General features: G+C 40.5%; 2 protein-coding genes across 5 annotated transcripts; both read left to right on the top strand.

The window, feature by feature from the left end:
* Positions 1 to 60: 60 nt before the first annotated feature.
* Positions 61 to 11,389, top strand: LOC106934742 (pyruvate dehydrogenase E1 component subunit alpha, mitochondrial-like). Of its 4 annotated transcripts, XR_001421756.1 has the most exons (14): positions 61 to 220; positions 1,314 to 1,334; positions 2,661 to 2,813; positions 3,659 to 3,724; positions 3,831 to 4,004; positions 4,118 to 4,244; positions 4,324 to 4,415; positions 4,500 to 4,592; positions 5,190 to 5,345; positions 6,238 to 6,309; positions 6,380 to 6,447; positions 6,517 to 6,625; positions 8,326 to 10,092; positions 10,360 to 11,389. XR_001421756.1 is itself a non-coding variant. In XM_015014829.1 (13 exons), the coding sequence occupies exons 1-13, from the start codon at positions 161 to 163 to the stop codon at positions 8,488 to 8,490; spliced, it is 1,356 nt and encodes a 451-aa protein (XP_014870315.1). In that variant the 5' UTR covers positions 61 to 160; the 3' UTR covers positions 8,491 to 11,389. The 4 variants fall into 4 exon arrangements, 3 of the variants coding, with proteins under 3 accessions (XP_014870315.1, XP_014870316.1, XP_014870317.1); XM_015014829.1 differs by having other exon boundaries at positions 8,326 to 11,389; XM_015014830.1 differs by lacking the exon at positions 2,661 to 2,813 and having other exon boundaries at positions 62 to 220; positions 8,326 to 11,389.
* A 3,593-nt stretch (positions 11,390 to 14,982) lies between these two features.
* LOC106934740 (Fc receptor-like protein 5) lies at positions 14,983 to 18,509 on the top strand. The gene is made up of 5 exons (XM_015014827.1): positions 14,983 to 15,070; positions 15,959 to 16,219; positions 16,294 to 16,554; positions 16,911 to 17,045; positions 17,676 to 18,509. The coding sequence occupies exons 1-5, from the start codon at positions 15,040 to 15,042 to the stop codon at positions 17,723 to 17,725; spliced, it is 738 nt and encodes a 245-aa protein (XP_014870313.1). The 5' UTR covers positions 14,983 to 15,039; the 3' UTR covers positions 17,726 to 18,509.

Here is an 18,509-nt window from a genome sequence, read left to right as displayed (position 1 = left end):
TCTAATTTTATGACCAGCACCTGTAAATTGTTTTCCCGCTTTATTTAGATGGGAACCTTTATTTAAAGCCTGCCGTTTCCAGTCGGACGTTATGAGCGCGGACTTTAGCCGCTAGCAGCAGCAGTTAATCCTCTCAGCAGTCACCTCGTCCTTCAGTAGGATGAAAACCATGTTAGCGATCATTTCTAACGCACTGTGCCGGATCACCGGGAGGAGTGCGGTGAGTGGTTCGACTCTAGTTCGGAGGTTCCGGATGGAACCGGTTCATGCTAACCGGTAGCTGACCTTGTCAGCAGCCGCTAATGTCTTCCTGTGGTTATGTGCTATTTCTGCTCGGATATTGCTTTCTGAACACGTGTTTGGATGTACTTTATGTCAGGGTAACTTGGTGGGTTCTTTATTATGATTTTTAGTTTTTCCCCTGTCTGTAATGTGAATAATTTTCTGTGTTTGTGGTGGTTTGCCTTCCTCTAAGCAGCTTGTCCTGATAAAGATGCTCTGATAACCATCGGTGACGCGCTTCTTGCTCAAAATGCAGCTAAGCTTTCAGGAGGTTGAAGCAATTTTCATCTCTGAATCACATAATCTTCTTTTAACAAAGGAAATTTACTTAAAGGAAATTATCTCTTGCCATCGTCTTAATCAGACGAAGCTCTGAATGCCTAACTGAATAATGAAGTGTTTTTATAAAACCTAGCTATCTTCATCCTGAGCTGCTTCATTATTATAAACTCTTCCAGATGAGATCATTTATTAAACAGGACTCCTACTCTGTACAGATTTAATTTTTTTAGGAGTTTTCAGCTCTGGATTAGTAGAGAAAAGAACTACAAGAGTTTTTAAAGTTTTAAGTTTAGAAACTTAAATATGTCTGATTCACTAGTGACATGTTTAATATTCATCCAAATGGAAATGACCCCAGTAAGCTGCTAATGAAGCTGTTTGGCTGATTATTTGGAAGTTATGAAGAAATAACATTCCACACAACCAGTGCATCTCTGTCAGTAGTGAACCTGAACGCAGCATGTAAAGGTTAATCTTGTGGGGCGTTCAAGGACAGCAGGTTCCTACAGACTCTGGAAATGAACCCAAATGTCAGTCGGGTTTAATTCTGATGGTAAATTTGACCTTTGAACCTTAAAACCCAAACAAACAGAGTCTGACTGTAGGAACTGTTGCTTTTTTCCTCCAGTTTTCTCTCCTCCTGCTCTGCCGCCTTCAGTCTTCACAAACTCAACAATCCCCCATTCATTTGTTGCTTCTCTCCCTCCTCTTCCTCCCCTTCCTCCCCCACCCCTGCACCTGAACCGTAGGGAGAGCAAACCGTGTCGGAGGTAAGCAGCTGCTGACGTTTGGTCCCAGACTTCCTCCCCTCTGCAGTGACCAGGTTTATCTCCACTGTTTTTATTCCTCTAACTGCTAGATGTGCTTCCTCTTCGCTGTGTTCATGTTTAGTTTCCAGGATTTAACTCAGCGGCACTACAGAGGGACTGAAACTGGTTTTAGTCCTTAAGTCATAAGAATAAAAATAATAAATCAGTGCACCCCTAAAAAAAAAAGATTGACTTGTTTCATGAAATTACTATGTGAAAAATAATTAACTAAACATCATTTTTAAACATAAGTAATGATAAAAATGTTTTCAATTATTTTTAGTAGAAATAATTGCTCTAATTGAATCTACTGGCATTTTATTAATGTCAGTATTTTTATTATATTATAAATGTCTGTTAATAGAGTTTAAAACAGGTTTTCTATGTTTTGGGAGATTTTGGATTCTACAATCAAAAAATAAAAGCTAAAACCTACAATCATTAAAATAAGCACAAAAGAAAAATGCTACATCCTCTGGAAAAAGAAAATGCCTCAAAAACAAGTATATAACACTGATAACACTCGACAACATAAAGTCCTCCAGACCAGTAGGGGGAGTCTAGAGTCAGTAATTATCTAAGTAAAAGACATGAAGTATAAACCAGCTTTTCTTCTGGACGTCTCGTCTTTGCTGAGAGTTTGGTCCCAGATGATCTGATGATCGACTCCCCCTGGTGGTCTGGAGGACTTCTGGTTTTATGGAGCGGGGTTACAGTGTTTTATGTTCACTTTTAGTATTTGCTGCATTTTTATTTTCTGAAGGTGCAGCATTTTTTGTGATTAAAGCATTTGTGCTACATTTGTTGTTTACGTTTGAGTTTGCATTATTCATTTGTTTCCATCTTTTGGCTGAAATCGCTTTTTTGACAACCAGAAAACCTAAAATATAATATAAAACCTTTAATTATATGATCACATAAAGCTGCTCCATATTTTGTTGTTTAATATTTGTGTCAGATATTTAGCCAAGTGGTCAGAAGAATATGCTAGACACAAATGAGATTACCCAGAATGCTGCTGGTCAGAGTGATGGGCAGAATAAAAGACATAATTGCAGTATTTTGTAAAATGATGCTTAAATTTGAGGTTTTTTATTTGTTAATTCAAAGATGAGATTAGTGAAGATTACAGGTTAAATATCAGAGATTGGCTGAACTATAAATGAATTTGTTTGTGCTCCCAGTCTAGATTCTGTTTCTCAGTTTTAGCCTCCAGTTTCCTCACCTGTAGCCTCTAGCGCCACCTGGCTGTGCTTGGCTCTGATTGGTTGGCTCTGTGTTCCCCAGCTGCTGATTGGCCTGTCAGAATTCGTCAATCTGACGTCTCCTCCAGCGGCGGCGGCCGTTCCCCCACAGGCCCGGCGGCTCCCACCCAAACCACCACCAGCAGGCGGCGCCGCCCAGTTAGTGAGCAGCCGGACGGACCAGACGGACCGACCCGTAAGAACCTCCTGCTGTTCCTGTTCTGTCTGGCTGCTCACTAACCGGGCCGGGGAACCAAAGAGCTTCTGCTTGACTGGAAACATTTAGTACTAAAATATTAACCCTGCTGGTCTGAAACCACTAAATACTTTAAACGGGTTTTATTTACTTAATGGCATCTTAGGTTTTAAAATTTATTGTCATTTAATGAAAAGTGTAACACGAAGCCCAAATATCTGCCAGAATCGGTTCGGTTCTGTTGGGACTAAATTGGTTTCCAGAGCAAACGATCAGATTAAAGGCTGAAGAGGAAAGTTGATTAAAACCATCCTGTACCTGCTGGGGGCGCTAGAGATCACATTAATGTCACAACAGTCACTGTGTTGAAGGAAAAAAGGATTTTTAGGCTAAATTATTTTAGACTTGAGGTGGAAATAGGAAGGATATTTCAAACCAATCAGATCTCTTATCAGTCATTATTAGTTTCATATTTTTAGGCCACTGAAAGCTGGAGGAACCGAACGGTCCGAACCGAACGGAATGTCCACTTTTGTCAATTATTTTCTAAAAGTTTTCTAGAATAATGAATCCATTAAATTTACGTCTCAGAAGATTATTTGCAACAAACTGGACAGAAACTGAAGGCGGAGGATTTATTGGTTCTCCTGGCCTGTTGCTGCCTTCAGCGTTATGGATGTGTAGCTGCAGCCCAACCCAGACCGCCCAGCCCAGTCTGTCGTATCCCAGAACCCCCCACTGTGAAGAGGAAGGCAGCCTGGAGCTGCTCAGCTGGTCGATCCGTCTGCTCTGATTTGTAATCCTGCCGTCATCCGATGAGCTAATCGAGCGTTGATCTGTTTCAGGGCGCCAGAGTCGTCGCCTCCCGCTCCTTATCTGACTTCACGCCTCAGGCGACCTTTGACATCAAGGTGAGAAGGAGCCAATCGCCCTCTGACCTCGGTCTCTCCTGTAATTTACCAAATTAAACGTTTGTGGGACAGATTGTGTTGTGAAAACGTCTCTTCTCTGCTGTAGAAATGCGACGTGCACCGGCTGGAGGCGGGGCCTCCGGTGAGGGCGGAGCTAACGCGGGAGCAGGGCCTGCAGTATTACCGCACCATGCAGACGGTGCGGCGCATGGAGCTGAAAGCCGACCAGCTCTACAAGCAGAAGATCATCCGGGGTTTCTGCCACCTCTACGACGGACAGGTATCAACACATTTTCTGTTACAGTGGTTTAGCAGTGGCCTAGTCAAAGTCCATGAGGGGAGGGATGTTTTTGAAGCCGAGTGGTTCTGGAGTAACGTCGTCTCTGCTCACAGGAAGCGTGCGCTGCAGGAATCGAAGCCGCCATCAACCCGTCGGATCACCTGATCACGGCGTACCGAGCGCACGGATACACCTTCACCCGCGGCGTCTCCATCAGAGAGATCCTGGCCGAGCTCACAGGTGAGACGGGCGAGGTGCCGACCGGCCCGGGTCCGGCTGGTTCTGCTGGCTGACGCCGTGTTCCCTCCGCACCGTTCAGGTCGCAGAGGGGGTGTGGCCAAAGGGAAGGGCGGCTCCATGCACATGTACGCGCCTCACTTCTACGGCGGCAACGGGATCGTGGGCGCTCAGGTAGCTGCAGGGCGTTAGCATGAGGCTCCGCCACCTGTCTGATGATGTCACCGGCTGATGATGTCACCTGTGTGACCCGTCCAGGTGCCGCTGGGCGCCGGCATCGCTCTGGCCTGCCAGTACCAAGGAAACAACCAGATCTGTGTGACGCTGTACGGAGACGGAGCCGCCAACCAGGTGAGGGGAAAACTACTTCCTGTTTTTATTCAGTTCAGGTCATGAAGGTCCTGTTAAATTTACTGTAAAGGTATAAAGAAGAAAAACGTGAAATTAATGCACAAACCTGAATTTATAGATTTTTATCTGGTTCATAAGACGTCAGAAATATACATACAGGAACAAGTATTTACAACCATTCATGAAAAATCGTAGAATTAAGTTGTAAGAGAGGAAAAGTCATAATAAAACTACAATTAAGCCGTACGAGAAAACGGCTGTAATAATCCAGGAAAAGTTGTAGTAATATGAGAGAAGTTGTTTTACTACAAATTTTTACAATTATTCTCATAATTAAATGTTTTTCTTCCTTCCTTTTAATTTGCCTTTGTTTTCACCTTTTACAGATCCTCTGTGAAAAACATGTTTATACATTTTTATTGTTTTTTGGTGCAGAAAAATGTCTGAAAATCGATCTAATAACTGGATGCATGTTTAAAACCTGATGGCGGATGAATAACTGACAGGAAAACTATCAGTTAACTTAATGTAACTGTTAATTCAGTTACTGGATTATTTTAGTGTCGGTTTAACCTGTACATCCTGTGACGTCATCAGGGCCAGCTGTTTGAGACCTTCAACATGGCCGCCCTCTGGAAGCTGCCCTGCATCTTCGTCTGTGAGAACAACAAGTACGGCATGGGGACGTCGGTGGAGCGGGCGTCGGCCAGCACCGACTACTACAAGCGGGGCGACTTCATCCCTGGACTCAGGGTGAGGCTCAGACCGGTGTTACGTCAATCCGCATTTCCCCATCAGATACGGTTCCCCCTGTTTTACAGTGGGGGAACGGTATCTGATGGCCACATTTCACCCATCAGATAGCGTTCCCCCTGTTTTACAGTGGGGGAACGGTATCTGATGGGTGAAATATGGCCATCAGATAGTGTTCCCCACTGTAAAACAAGGGGAACGTTATCTGATGGGTAATATTGAGCATCAAAATGCATTGCCCTGTTTTTATTATATATATATATATATATATATAAATGCTCAACATATATTTAAATTTAAAATAATTATAATATATACGTTTTGTATTATTATTACTCTTCCTCTTCTTATATTATTATTATTATTATTATTATTAGTTTCCCGCAAAACGCGAAAAAAGTGTGACAACTTTGCCGAAACATGTTGTTTGAGCTTTCACGGTGTCCGTAGTTCCTCAGACAAGCGCGCCGAACAAGCGCGTGCTTGCCACGCGCGTGCTTTCTCAGTGCTCGTCACGAGCACGCGCGTATTTTGCCGCCTGGGCGGGGCGGAGCGGCAAGAAAACTCAGGGGGAACCGTATCTGATGGGGAAACGCGGATTGACGTAACACCGGGCCGTCAGCGCGGCTAGCATGGTGTTAGCTCGGTGTTAGCATGGGGTCCCGGGTTGCGGCGGTGGCGTCGGGCCGTACGCCGCGGCCGCCGCCCTCTGGACCTAGATTATATCGGGACGCGTCGCTGCGGCGCCGTCCCGGCAGCTGCAGGTGTGAGCATGCGCCCAGCCGTCCGCTGCTCATGTATGATGCTGCACACAGACCGTCCGGGAAACGCTCGGGTTCGCCGTGATGGCGCGGGGTGGGACGCTGCGTTAGTGACGCCGTTTTCTCCGCAGGTGGACGGGATGGACGTGCTGTGCGTCAGAGAGGCGGCGAAGTTCGCTGCGGATCACTGCAGAGCCGGGAAGGTGAGCGAAGCTCTTCTTCTTCTGCTGCTGCAATCCGGCGCGGTGAAATCACTTCCTGTTTGTTTTCCAGGGGCCAATCATCATGGAGCTCCAAACTTACCGTTACCATGGACACAGCATGAGCGACCCGGGCGTCAGGTGAGTCCCAGATCCACCGTAATGAGACAGAGAATCCGTTTGTTTTGTTCACCATGTGCCGCTGTGCAGCTACCGGACCCGGGAGGAGATCCAGGAGGTCCGCAGTAAGAGCGACCCGATCTCCCTGCTGAAGGAGCGGCTGCTCAGCAACAACATGGCGTCTGTGGAGGAGCTGAAGGTAGGGATGGTTGCCATGGAGTTACAACCTTTTCACTGCGACAAGTTTTATTAACACCATAGAACATGGAAAAATCGTAATAGTCCCAATTCAAGTGTCCAATTTTTCACAAGTCTGTGGCTCAATTTCAATGTTTTTACCCTGAGTTGTAATAATATGAGAAAACTTGTAGTAATATGAGAATCTGTAATACTGAGAAAAAGTTATAATTCAAGAAAGATAAGTCAACACTTGGCTTTCTTTTATTAGCTTCCTTCATCTTATGATCTGATGTCAACCTCTGTTGCTAAGCAACGTTAAAATTCATGCATAGACGACGGCGGCCATTTTTACTTTCATAAACGTTGTTCTGGTCTTGCGGGTCACATTATTGCAACAAGGTCCCAGTGACGTCCAGAGGCAGACGGTCTCATTCTCGTGGCCCCACCATGATATGACAGTATAATATTAGTGCGGCCCACAGGGTGAGCGGCCCTCTGAAGGAAGTCCCGCCCACCGTTCCTCATCATGGCTGACATTCGGTGCTAGGCTAAGCTACACCGACGTCATGCACACTACGCTTGTAACAACAGAGCGGCTGATGATGGACCAGTCCGGTACCAGTTTCCCTTCCCTGCAGTCGCCATTCCGGTTCTTTCTACCATAAATGCCAGGATCAAACGCAGAGAAAGGAGACTGCTACCGGGCTGCTCGTCATCCACCGCCTGTTTGACAAGTAGAAGCGGTGATGACGTCACGCATCGAGACGTTCTCCATACGTTGCTAGCTGGCTAAAGACTTTTATAAAACAGAACAAGAGCGACGCCAAGTGGAATAAGCTAAATTTTGTCACACCCTCATCATGTCTTTGTCAAAGCCTGCAGTGAAGAGAAAGATGGGTGACGCAGCATTTCTGTGTTGAGCACAGGGGCATCCTGACATGCCTTAGTTATGCTGAAAAAGTTGCAGTGCACAAAGAATACCACCTGAAACATCATTATTCAACTAAACATGCTGAGGAATATGCAAAATACCAGGGGGATGAGAGCCAACCGGGTTACCAGCCTTAAAACACGTCTGGTGAGGCAACAAGATTTCTTCAAGAAAGGAACCAAAGAGAATGCTGCAGCAGTCGAAGGTTAGTGAGATGATCGCTAAGGCGGGAAAAACATTCAGAGGGCGAGTTTATAAAAAAAGCACATTACAGGCTGCAAGTTTAGTTTGTCCAGAAAAGAAAAGTCAGTTCAGCAACATCAGCCTTTCTGCCAACACAGCGGCAGAGCGCATGTCTGACCTTCAACTGTGTGAGACAGCCTGATGTTTTGGTGCATATTCAGTCGCTCTGGTCTATGGTGATTGCTGCTGGCTTCCCGCCTTGGCGTTGTGCTAAAACATCTGGAGGCTCCAGAGCAGCAGAACATCTGGATTGAGATGCTGATCAGTTAGTCGATTATTTTAATCCTCTGAAATCAGTCGGTCGATTGGTTCCTGTGAAGTTTCTTCTTTTCTGGCTCAGTTCCTGCGTAACTTTGCGTTTCTGTAGATGGAGAAACAGGAACCGGCTTCGTTTTGTTGCTCATAAAATCAGGAATTTTGAAATCCAGAAACCTCAACGGCTCAGAACGTTTTTATTTTGCAACATGTTTCCAGTTTTACTGGAAAAAATGCTCTGAAAACATGAAAAACCTGCAAGAACCGATGAAAATCTTTTCCTGTTTCAGGAAATTGACATTCAGATCCGTAAGGAGGTGGAGGAGGCGGCTCAGTTCGCGACCTCTGACCCCGAGCCGCCGCTGGAGGAGCTCTGCAACCATATTTTCTCCAACGACCCGCCGCTGGAGGTCCGCGGGACGAACCCCTGGTCCAAACTGAAATCCATCAGCTGAAACTTCCTGACTGAATCAAACCTGCCAGTATCCATTTACCTGAAACTGTTTTTATTAGGAATATAAATTATTCAATGAGCCGAGAGTCGGACCAGGCTGCCAGCGGCACAGAAACACAAACATTAGCTTCTCATCTGGACCCGCCGTCCTGCAAACAGACGCACAACGAGAAGGTTTCATTTCTGACCTCAATCCAACTTCCTGCTGGAGTTTTTAAAAAGTTATGAACTGGAAGGAATTTTATGAGCAACGTTGGAAAATCTGCAGCATCATTCTTGAGTCCTGAGGTCTAGTCAAAGTAAGGAGTTCAGTTAAAGGAGCTGAACTCTACAAAAACAGAACAGTAACTTATTTCTAGATTTCTGTAAAAATGGGTCAAATTTTCACTTTTCTGACGGCTATCAGAGCAATCGTACAACAAAAAGGACATTTCTAGAAAAAACTGAAATTCTGTGATTAATCTCTGAAATATAAAAATTTTTAAACTCATATTTATGAAATTAGTTTCAGAAATTGAGTTTTTTTTCCCCTTTGGAAATTCATGAGGTTAATCTCAATTTCTGAACTTAATCTGAGATTTTAAGTTTTTCCCTGAAATTTATTCTTTTTTTGTTTTTTCTGTTTCCGGTGTTTCCTGATGGCTGGTCCCGTTTCCTCTGTAATGAGGTGAAAATCTGAATATTTTTGTTATTTTAAGACGTTTCCTCTTCATTTTTCTGTTGGAGATATAAAATCTGACGCCGTTTCTGTATGTTTAAAGCTTTACATTCTCTCTATGCATTCAGTTTATAAAAACATTACAAATCAGTTTTTATGAACAGAATTTATAGTTTAAATTATCTGAGGCTCTTCATGAATTTATTTTCCTGAACTTGTACAGAAAGTTTTATTATTTATGATGTTTTGAGAAGTGTAACTGAGCCACAGAGTTATTAAATGAATTATGATGAAAGTGTTTTTGTTTCAGAGTTTGATTTTTTTTTTTGTGCAGATTTTGTTTCACAAAAGTCGGATTCTGAAATCCAGGATCAGAGATGAAGCCGGTTTGACAAAACTCCGTCGTTTCATCCTGGATCTCAGTTTCACAAAGATCAGGAGGTGATTTTATGATTATACAGGTTTAAATAATTCAGGCGCATCAACAGATTTCATCAGATCAATGAGATCGATCACAGATTTATTGATGCTACAATAGATAAACTGCGTTCACCATCCCTCACACCAAACCAACATGTTGATGGAGGAACTGAATTTTTATCAATAAAAAAACTGCTGCTACAACAGCAAATGTTAGCGGCTCATTTAAATGTGTAATTAGCCCAAACATACATTCCTAAACCATTAATAATAAAAAAATCATAATCATTATTGTCCTTTGCTCAAATAAACTTTAAACTTTCAAACAGTGGAAGTTAATATAACGAGTGAATCTGGCAGCAGATTAATTCATGTTACTCTTTTCTGATCCACAACTTATTTATCCAGAACAAACATGAACAACAGATTATAAATAAGAACATTTAGTTTCTGGGAAGTATGGGGTTAAAATGTTGACAACAATGTGCAAATAATTATACTAATAACTTAGAAAATCCTTCATTAGTTTCACCTACAGTTAACTTCCTGTTTGAGTTGTGATGCTTTTGTTCTGAAGGGACAATTTCTTGTTTAACTGTCAGAGTAAAAGCAGCTTAATGACAATCAAAAAGACAGAAGATAAATTGTAAAGAAGTTTATAAAATGTATATTATTTGCAGCCACCAAAATGGAGACAAAAGGTAAATTTGTGATGTAAAGTATTTGTGATGTAAAGTATTTGTTTTAAATATTGTATTTAAAGTTAATTTCCATTGTACATATTATTTTAAGTTACATTAAAATTCATCAGTAAAGTTTGTTATAACTAATTTGGCTGGACTTGATTACAAAACCTGAGTTTCTTTATGACCCATTTCTCTAATCCCTAAAAACTGCAACGGTCTATTAAAGGCCTTTATGTCAAACTTAGAACAGAGAAACCCAAAGAACAGGAAGATATCCACACTGATGCTTTTAAAATTGATAATATATTTTAACATCATGATGTTACAACAATATTAGACTGAAAACCAAAATTAATTAATGCAGCGTAATAAAAAAGACAAAAGAAAACAAAACTCATCAGTTTTTCATCGCTGACTGAACAGATGAAGCTCCAGGATTAATCCAGATGTTAGCCTGGTCTGGAGCAGCTAGCTTCACAGAATAAATCGCCATGGCAACGTAGCGGTTCCTCTGTTGTGAAACCGAATCGAGGTTTAATTAAACCAGAATATCTGGAGAATTATGGCTTAATCCAAGATCCTGGTTTTGTGAAAAATCCTCTGGATATTTATAATTATTGAAACATAAAGTTTCAACCAGAGTTATAAAAGTTTTGGGCTTTAAATTTAGTTTAGTTTTGTTCAATTCAGTTTTCATTTGTTTCTAAAGTGTTTGCTAGTTTTTACTAGTTAATAGATTTTTTTATACGTTTAGTGAATTTTTCATTACAGAATTCAAAAAGGTAAAATTATTATATTCTGATTATGCAAACATGAATTGGGTAATGAAAACTCAGCAGAAAATACCAGGAAATGAAAATATTAGATTTAAAATCATCAGTAACAGTTTGATTGCATCATTTCCTCACTGAGTCGTTTCCAGCAGCAGATAGAAAGACCAGAGCTGCACAAACATCAGAAACTGGATCCAAATGAAGCAACATGCAGCCTGGAAACGGCTGAACTGAAACATGGTTCATATTTCAGGATGAAAATGAATCAGAGAAAAATGATCAACTTTAAAAACTGAACCAAGTTCAGATCAAAACTCCATGAAGCCTCGAAATGGAGCCGAGTTACAATTTCATCTTCATCCATCCAAACAGAAAAACATCAGATACAAAATGACAGACAGGAGGAAATAAACAGGATGGAAACCATTCAGGTCAAAGGTCATCATGATCCAGTCAGAGTCTCTTTAGACTCAAACTGCTGCAGCTTCTGAGGATCAGCAGGAAACGGAGACAATTCTCTTCTTCGCAGAGATCACCATCTCCACCACCTGCAGAGAGAAGAAAGAATCAGAGATCAGATCAGTGAGTTTCCAGCTTCTCTCCAGCAGCAGCAGTCAGTGACGCAGCACATCCAGTAGAAAGAGCAGCAGGGCCTTCAGTCGTGTTCAGAGCAGCTTCCTCTCTGCTCTCATCTTAACGTGTTGCAGTGAACACACTGAGCTCCAAGCTCACACACCTACACACACTTTCAGCATCCAGTCTGCTTCCTCTGCAGGTTCCACTCAAGTCCACAGTGGAAACAAACTGCTGAGAGCCTGAAGGTTCACTGCTGCTCCAACACTGGAGGGATGGATTTGCTGCTGCTGCATTTAGACACAAACTGCTGCTGATGAACAAACATCTGCTGCTGGACATCAGCTGACTGAGCAGCATGGAGGCTGTCTGTCCCTGAACACATCTGGATGAGACTGAGGACGGGAGGACACATGTCCACATGTGAGGACTGGACTGGAGCAGGAAGAGCAGCTGCTGACTAAATGAATGATGGTTTGTGAAACCAGAGTTTCCAGTGGTTTCCAGGCTGCAGTCAGACTGATCTCAGAGCTNGGGTTACACCTTTATGGCAGGCCATTTTAGCATAAATTCGGTTTACCGCCCTTAGATTCCAGATATTTCAAATTGTTTGACTAGACATTTTAGTAACTTAAGATATCTCTATTTACATTATGACTAGTCGGAGACTTAATTTCAAGATATCTTAAATGAATTACTCTATCTGAAATACACTTTTCAGATGTATACAATTAAATTATGACTAGTCACAAAGTAAATTCAAGATGTCTCAATTTTAGTTTTGACTAGTCATAATACTAATTAAATTAAATCAACTCAATATATCTTAAATGCATTTTTGGACAGGAGATCTGTCATAAATTGAGGTGGTGAGGTAAACGCAGTGGACCTGGGTATGTAGAGTAAATGACAATGTAATGATGAAAAACACAAGAAGCCAGGCAGCACAGAGTGAGCAAAAAACTAGGAGCTAATCTCTGGTTGCAACTGGTGTCAAAATGAAAGAAACAGGTAACACCAGACAAGAGGAGGACTCTGCAAGGAACATAGGTGGGACTAAATACACAAGGAGATAATCAGGGAAAACAAGACACAGCTGGGAGCAATCAAAGGGTAGACAGGACAACACAGAGACCCAACTGAACACAGAAACCTAAATGAATACACAGGAAAACTCAAATCCTCACAAGATATGTAGTTTTGACTAGCGAAATTTAAATTATAGATATCTTAAAAGCAAATAATGACTAGAAAGAACTAAACTAAAGATATCTTGAATTGTAATTCCGACTACTCAAAAATTCATTTTCTGACATCTCCAAATGAATTATAGATATCTTGAATTGCACAGCGTTTTTATTTGAAGATATCTTAAATTAACATTCTGAGTAGTCAGAATGACATTACTGATATCTTGAATGTATTTGGTATAGAAAAATGTCCCTGACTTAAATAGAAATTTGAAAGTTTATTAAAACAATGAAAAACAGAAAAAAAAACTAAAAAAGATGTTTGAAAATGCATCACTTTCATGTTGAAATTGGTTTGACAATAGCAATTTTAGCTTTTCAAAGCTGTTTTCAAGTACATTCGGTTCGTTGGAAATGAATAAACAGGAAATTATTTGCAGATGTCAGAAGCAATCTTATAGTTTGTGAACTTTTGTCGAGCTCTTTCTAATTTGTGGCATTTACTGACAACTTTGTGCAGGAAACTGTTTGGACACCACAAAAGGGCTTCCATGTCGTTCTTAATTCAGATTTCTAAAATTATAAATTTGACTAGTCATAATTATGTTCATCCATCCATTTCCTAACACCCTTATCCCTTAGTGGGGTCAGCTCAGTGCTGCCACTGAGCTGTCGAAACAGTTGCATGCAGAAGTTTGGATGTCCTGCCCTAAATTGTCAGAAAATGTCACAATATAGAAAAACTCAGCAATGTGGGATATACGGAGAACACAAAACTTCATAGACTTAAAGACTGCTTCAGAAATCTGCAAAGAATTTCCTTTTTGTGTCTGACAAACACAATTAAAAATGGTTTTGAAAACCTAAAAGAGCAGATATCTTTAAAGTTAAATATCTTAAAAGTAAAGTATCTCTAAACAGAATTATGACTCAGAACAAAAAGCGAGATTTATCAAATTTACTTTGACTAGTCAGTTAATTGTAAAAATATGAAATATGTATTTCATTCAAACCGTCAGTTATATTAAATTAAGTCTCTCTGCAACCAAATGATAAATCTGACATCATTTATACTATTTAGAATGGAACTAGAGGCAGCTCACATAGGTTTTTTGCCTGGTCAAAATATAATAAGAAATATCTCAATTTACTCGTAAACCAATTTCAGATATCTGGAATGTAAGTGCGGTGAAACCGATGTTATGTTATAACAACCTGCCATACAAAGAGACGATTCACCAGCTGCAACAGTGCGCCCTCTGCTGCAGAAAATAATTAACAGTCTAGTCACACAGTTTTAAGCTTTAAAAGCTTATCATCTCCTGCTGGTCCATTTATCATCTCCTGCTTTTCAGGAAGTCTCAGCTCTCAAGCATAATCTGCAGGTTTCTCCATGGAGTAAATATCTCTCTACTGATTCACATGTGTTGCTTCTCAAATGACAGAAATTCTGTTTGCAATAAAGATGTGAAATCTTCTGGTTTTAGATGTATTTTCGTATTGTTGTACTATCAGTCCAGAAAACATGTTTTTCCATCTTTATTTGCAGCTCTTTTTGCAGCAGTTTGTTCACTTGGATTGCAAACTGCAGCAGTCAGTTCCAGTCTGGGGATTGTAGTTTTCTTAGGAGGGGCAACTCTAGACTTTCCTAGGATGAAAGTAACATGTAAGTTATTATTTTCCTTTTTTAAATAGAATACTGTTCTGTAGCCATCTTGACTTGCATCAGAAATATGATCAATGCTTTATCTGTTTATCTGTACCACTATAAACCAAGTACTCTCTCAAGTGGAAATTGATCTGAGTCCAAATCCACATCCTTGATTTCTTTGCTCTCCTTTCTTCTGGGATCAACATGAGGACTGTGACTGCTGACCCAGTTTGAAAGCTTGAATCCTTCTTCAGAGCAGATATCAGTCAGTCTTGTCACCATTTGTCCTCCATCTTCTTCTGTAGCAACAGATTTTAAACAGTCATTCAGAAAAAGTTGTTTTTGACTCTATCAGCCACTTCAGCTGGAAACTGTTGTGCTTTATAATCAGCAGTTCTTTGTAGAAAATAATTTGCACAGCTTCATGAAGACATACGTCTCATACACTGTACATTGTTTAACATAAAAAACTTAATTGTGAAGTTGTGATAGTGTGCCTTCATTGGAGATCTAAAACCTGAGTCTGAGCAGGATGTGGGCAGAGAGGCTTCAGCTTTTAAAAATACGGAAGCCATTCTACGTTGAGAGCTGGTCTGAAAATGGAGTTCGGATCTGTATGCCTGGTTGTTGGTGAGAATACCTTTCTTTTTTTACTTTGAACACCTTAATCAAGATTTCCTCCCTTTGTATAGCTTCTTACATGTTTCTTATTGTGGTCTGCACAGAGACCACTAGTGGCTAATCTTGACTAAGTAAAGAAACTCATGGTTTACAGTTTCTAATACAGATCTGTATCTTTAAAAATTACAGAAAAAAGTTCTTCTGCACATTTAACAACACAGACTGTACAACTGAAACCAAATTTAGATAAACTGAATAAAAAGACACAAACACATATTTTTTCTCAGACCAAACCTCTAGTTCACAGCAGGACATTATGAACTCAACACAACAGGGACACATGAAAGACTGCAGAAGGTGAAACTTCTCTGTGACACCAGACAGAAACAAAATCTGAACATTTCTCAGTTTTCTTGTGTTGTGTTGCCAGCCTGTATGCACATCTGGATATGAGCTGAAAGCTTCACATGCATGAATTACGCTGATCACTCAGCTGGATAAAGGCAGTCGACTGTCGCTTCATCACAGGAGCTCCATAGAAATGGATGGAGAGGGGCAATTCTAAATTAACACTTAAAATAAAAATAACATCCTTAAAACCTTCCTCAATATAAAAACCTAAAAAATGGAGAATCTTCAGACATGTTTGGTTCGAGACAGAAAAACTCTTTCCTTAATATGCTTTGAAAATGTTCATATTGGCTGTTTTTGTTAATGACTAAACCAGCTGTTTCCCAGCGCAGCATCAGAAAAGGGTTGGGCCTCCCAAGAACTATGTAAGAATTTTGTTTTGAGAATTTAGATGACCTAGATTTTCATTTTGGCCTTTGAAACACCACAGGCTAGCAATATATACCAAACCCACAGCTGCTTCTCTGTTGTTTCCTGTCTGAGCAGCTGCCACACTGAGCATTCAGCCTGACAGAAGTCAGTTCTTCCGTTATGAAGCCTTCACTCTGAGCTGTTCAGTGTCAGGAAACTTCAGCGGCTGGAGGGTGGTGAGAAATGCCTCCAAACCTTTTACTCCATGTGAAGACTGGGGCCGTCCGAACGGTTCCTCCTGCATTAACCACAGTGTCTACAAGTCAGACACTGGACTTTACTGGTGCCAGTCTGAGCAAGGAGAGTGCAGCAACGTCCTCAACATCACAATAAACAGTGAGCTCATGTTTCGTTTTATTCTTTAAGTATTGTACTTTTGAAAAAGCACTGATTTAAATTAAACATTTCAGCCGGTGTTGTGATCTTGGAGAGTCCAGCACTTCCTGTGACGGTGGGAGATGATGTCACACTTCGCTGCTCCTTCAAAGAAAGATATGATCCGACATCTTCATCACATTTCTCTGCTACCTTCTACCTAAATAATACATTTATTGGAACGGAACCTGAAGGAAAGATGATCCTACACAATGTGTCGATGTCCAGCAAAGGCTTCTACAAGTGCAAACATCCCAGCAGAGGAGAGTCACTGGACAGCTGGCTGGAAGTCCAGGGTAACTGTCTGCTGCAGCTCATCACTCAGGAGGATGAACATATTTACACGCCACACCTTCAAATATAAGCCCCTGTTGACTAAAGTTGTAAATTTGCAAAAAAAAAAAAGTATCACGCAGACAAGAGGATGTATGTATACCACTAATGCCTATCGATGCATTTTCAATACATAGCCACTTTGAAAGCACCATCTAGTGTTCAGAGATATAGCACATTATTCCTTATTTCTATGTTAAAATTAATTTAATTTAGGCTCTATTAAAATGTCTGTTTATCACAATTTATGTGGTACAGCATTAATAAGTCACGCTGACATTTTTTGTAAATTATGTCTCGTATCTCTCTGTGTTTAAAGCTAAACCTCCCAAAAGCACCGATCCGCCTCTTATTCCTTCTACTTCTCTGATGATATTGATCACCATCGTGCTGTTCATCATCTACACCATCATCTTCATTATGTGCATAATCATATACAGAAGCTGGGCTCGAGGTAAGGAGGCATTAAAACATTAATGATGCAATAAATCTAGACTTTTCTAACAGTAATTACAACATCCGCAGCTGTTCAACAGCAGATATGATGTGAATAATGAGATAAATGTTGATAAATTATGTGTTGGAACAACTATCGCTACTTATCGTTTAACTTTTACCATTCCAAGAGTGCTCTGATGATCAAAACAGGAGGTCATAAAATAAACCAAAATAACATTTAAAGCTCCCCAGACTCGGTTAAGGTCAGAGGTCATGATTCAGCAATAAAAAAATAGAGATATGGAAACATGGGAATCATGAATCATGTTACATCTAAGCATTTCAGAAGAGGAGCTTCATATAGCCAAGCATGGTGATGGCTGTGTGATGATCTGGGCTGCTTTGCTGCTTTAGAATCTGAAATGAATTAATATAAATATTAGAACCAATGAGTCTTACTGTGGGACAGAAAAACCTGAAGGAGAACATCCAGGTCAATGACTGTTTCAGGTCTGTCAGTCATGTTTAATGAAGCAACAGCACTGACAATTGTTTTTTAATACATTTTGCCTCAACATAAACCTTCAGGTCTTTATGATTTCAGAGTCCCGTATTTTCTGAGTTCCTGTTCTACTTTCCTTTGCAGGCCGAGCTGAAACCAAACGGAGAAGTTCAGAACTCTGCCCAGATTACTGACTGCTCCTGAACGCATCGTCTGCTTCAGAGCTGATCAAGCTTATGTTGTTTTTCCTCTATTTATTATAACCAAGCCCAAAATTATTCATACCACTGGAAAATCATTGTAATTCAACGAAGACGTTTGTTTCTCATTGAAACTCCATACCAAATATTCAGTGTATTTTTGACCAAACAGTGATAATTAGTTCACAGTCTTCTCTATAATCCAAGGAAAAGACTTCATTGGTGTTTTCAGCATTTAAACTCACAGGTTACTCTGAGATTTTTAAATGAATTACTGTTCATGCTGAGCTCCACGTCTGTTTTAGTTCATTTATCTTACTAGTCCTGAAGTTTCTGTTTTATTTTGTTTGTCTTGTTCCTCACTTTGTTTTATTCACTTCCTATTTTTGATGTTGTACCAGTTATTGAGTTTCACTGTGTGTTTTGTGGTCATGTGTTAGTTTCCTCTGTTTGTATTTAGGTCCTACATAAAAAAAAAATGTTTTTAATAGAGCTTTTAGAATTAAAACTAATTTTATTCTGCAACAGTCCTATAGCTTCTTGGCAGATGGCAGACATTGTTAGTTACATGGCAAAATAGATCTATGTTAATACATGAAGATGAGTCAATTTTCTTTTAGTTTGTGCGTTTTCTTTTTTGGCACATACTGTAAATAATCAACCATTCATGTTTGTTTTTCTAGAATTGGCCAACCCTAAAAACCTATACAACCTATGCAATTCATTATATAATGAATTGTTCTTGTTTTTTAAAAAGCTTTATAAATTAAAATCTATG

Source organism: Poecilia latipinna, unplaced genomic scaffold (assembly GCF_001443285.1).
Source record: "Poecilia latipinna isolate Pla-1442-1.1 unplaced genomic scaffold, P_latipinna-1.0 Scaffold1851, whole genome shotgun sequence".
In the NCBI taxonomy this organism is placed as follows: domain Eukaryota; kingdom Metazoa; phylum Chordata; class Actinopteri; order Cyprinodontiformes; family Poeciliidae; genus Poecilia; species Poecilia latipinna.
This window is presented reverse-complemented; position numbering and strand designations above follow the sequence as displayed.

Excerpts from the sequence above, each read along its gene's own strand:
- LOC106934740 (XM_015014827.1), top strand. The coding sequence starts at position 15,040 with ATGGAGTTCGGATCTGTATGCCTGGTTGTTG. Across the intron at positions 15,071-15,958 it reads ATCTGTATGCCTGGTTGTTG|CTGCCACACTGAGCATTCAG; the intron begins GTGAGAATACCT and ends CTGTCTGAGCAG. Across the intron at positions 16,555-16,910 it reads CAGCTGGCTGGAAGTCCAGG|CTAAACCTCCCAAAAGCACC; the intron begins GTAACTGTCTGC and ends CTGTGTTTAAAG.
- LOC106934742 (XM_015014829.1), top strand. The coding sequence starts at position 161 with ATGAAAACCATGTTAGCGATCATTTCTAACGCACTGTGCCGGATCACC. Across the intron at positions 221-1,313 it reads GGATCACCGGGAGGAGTGCG|GGAGAGCAAACCGTGTCGGA; the intron begins GTGAGTGGTTCG and ends CCTGAACCGTAG. Across the intron at positions 4,245-4,323 it reads GATCCTGGCCGAGCTCACAG|GTCGCAGAGGGGGTGTGGCC; the intron begins GTGAGACGGGCG and ends CGCACCGTTCAG.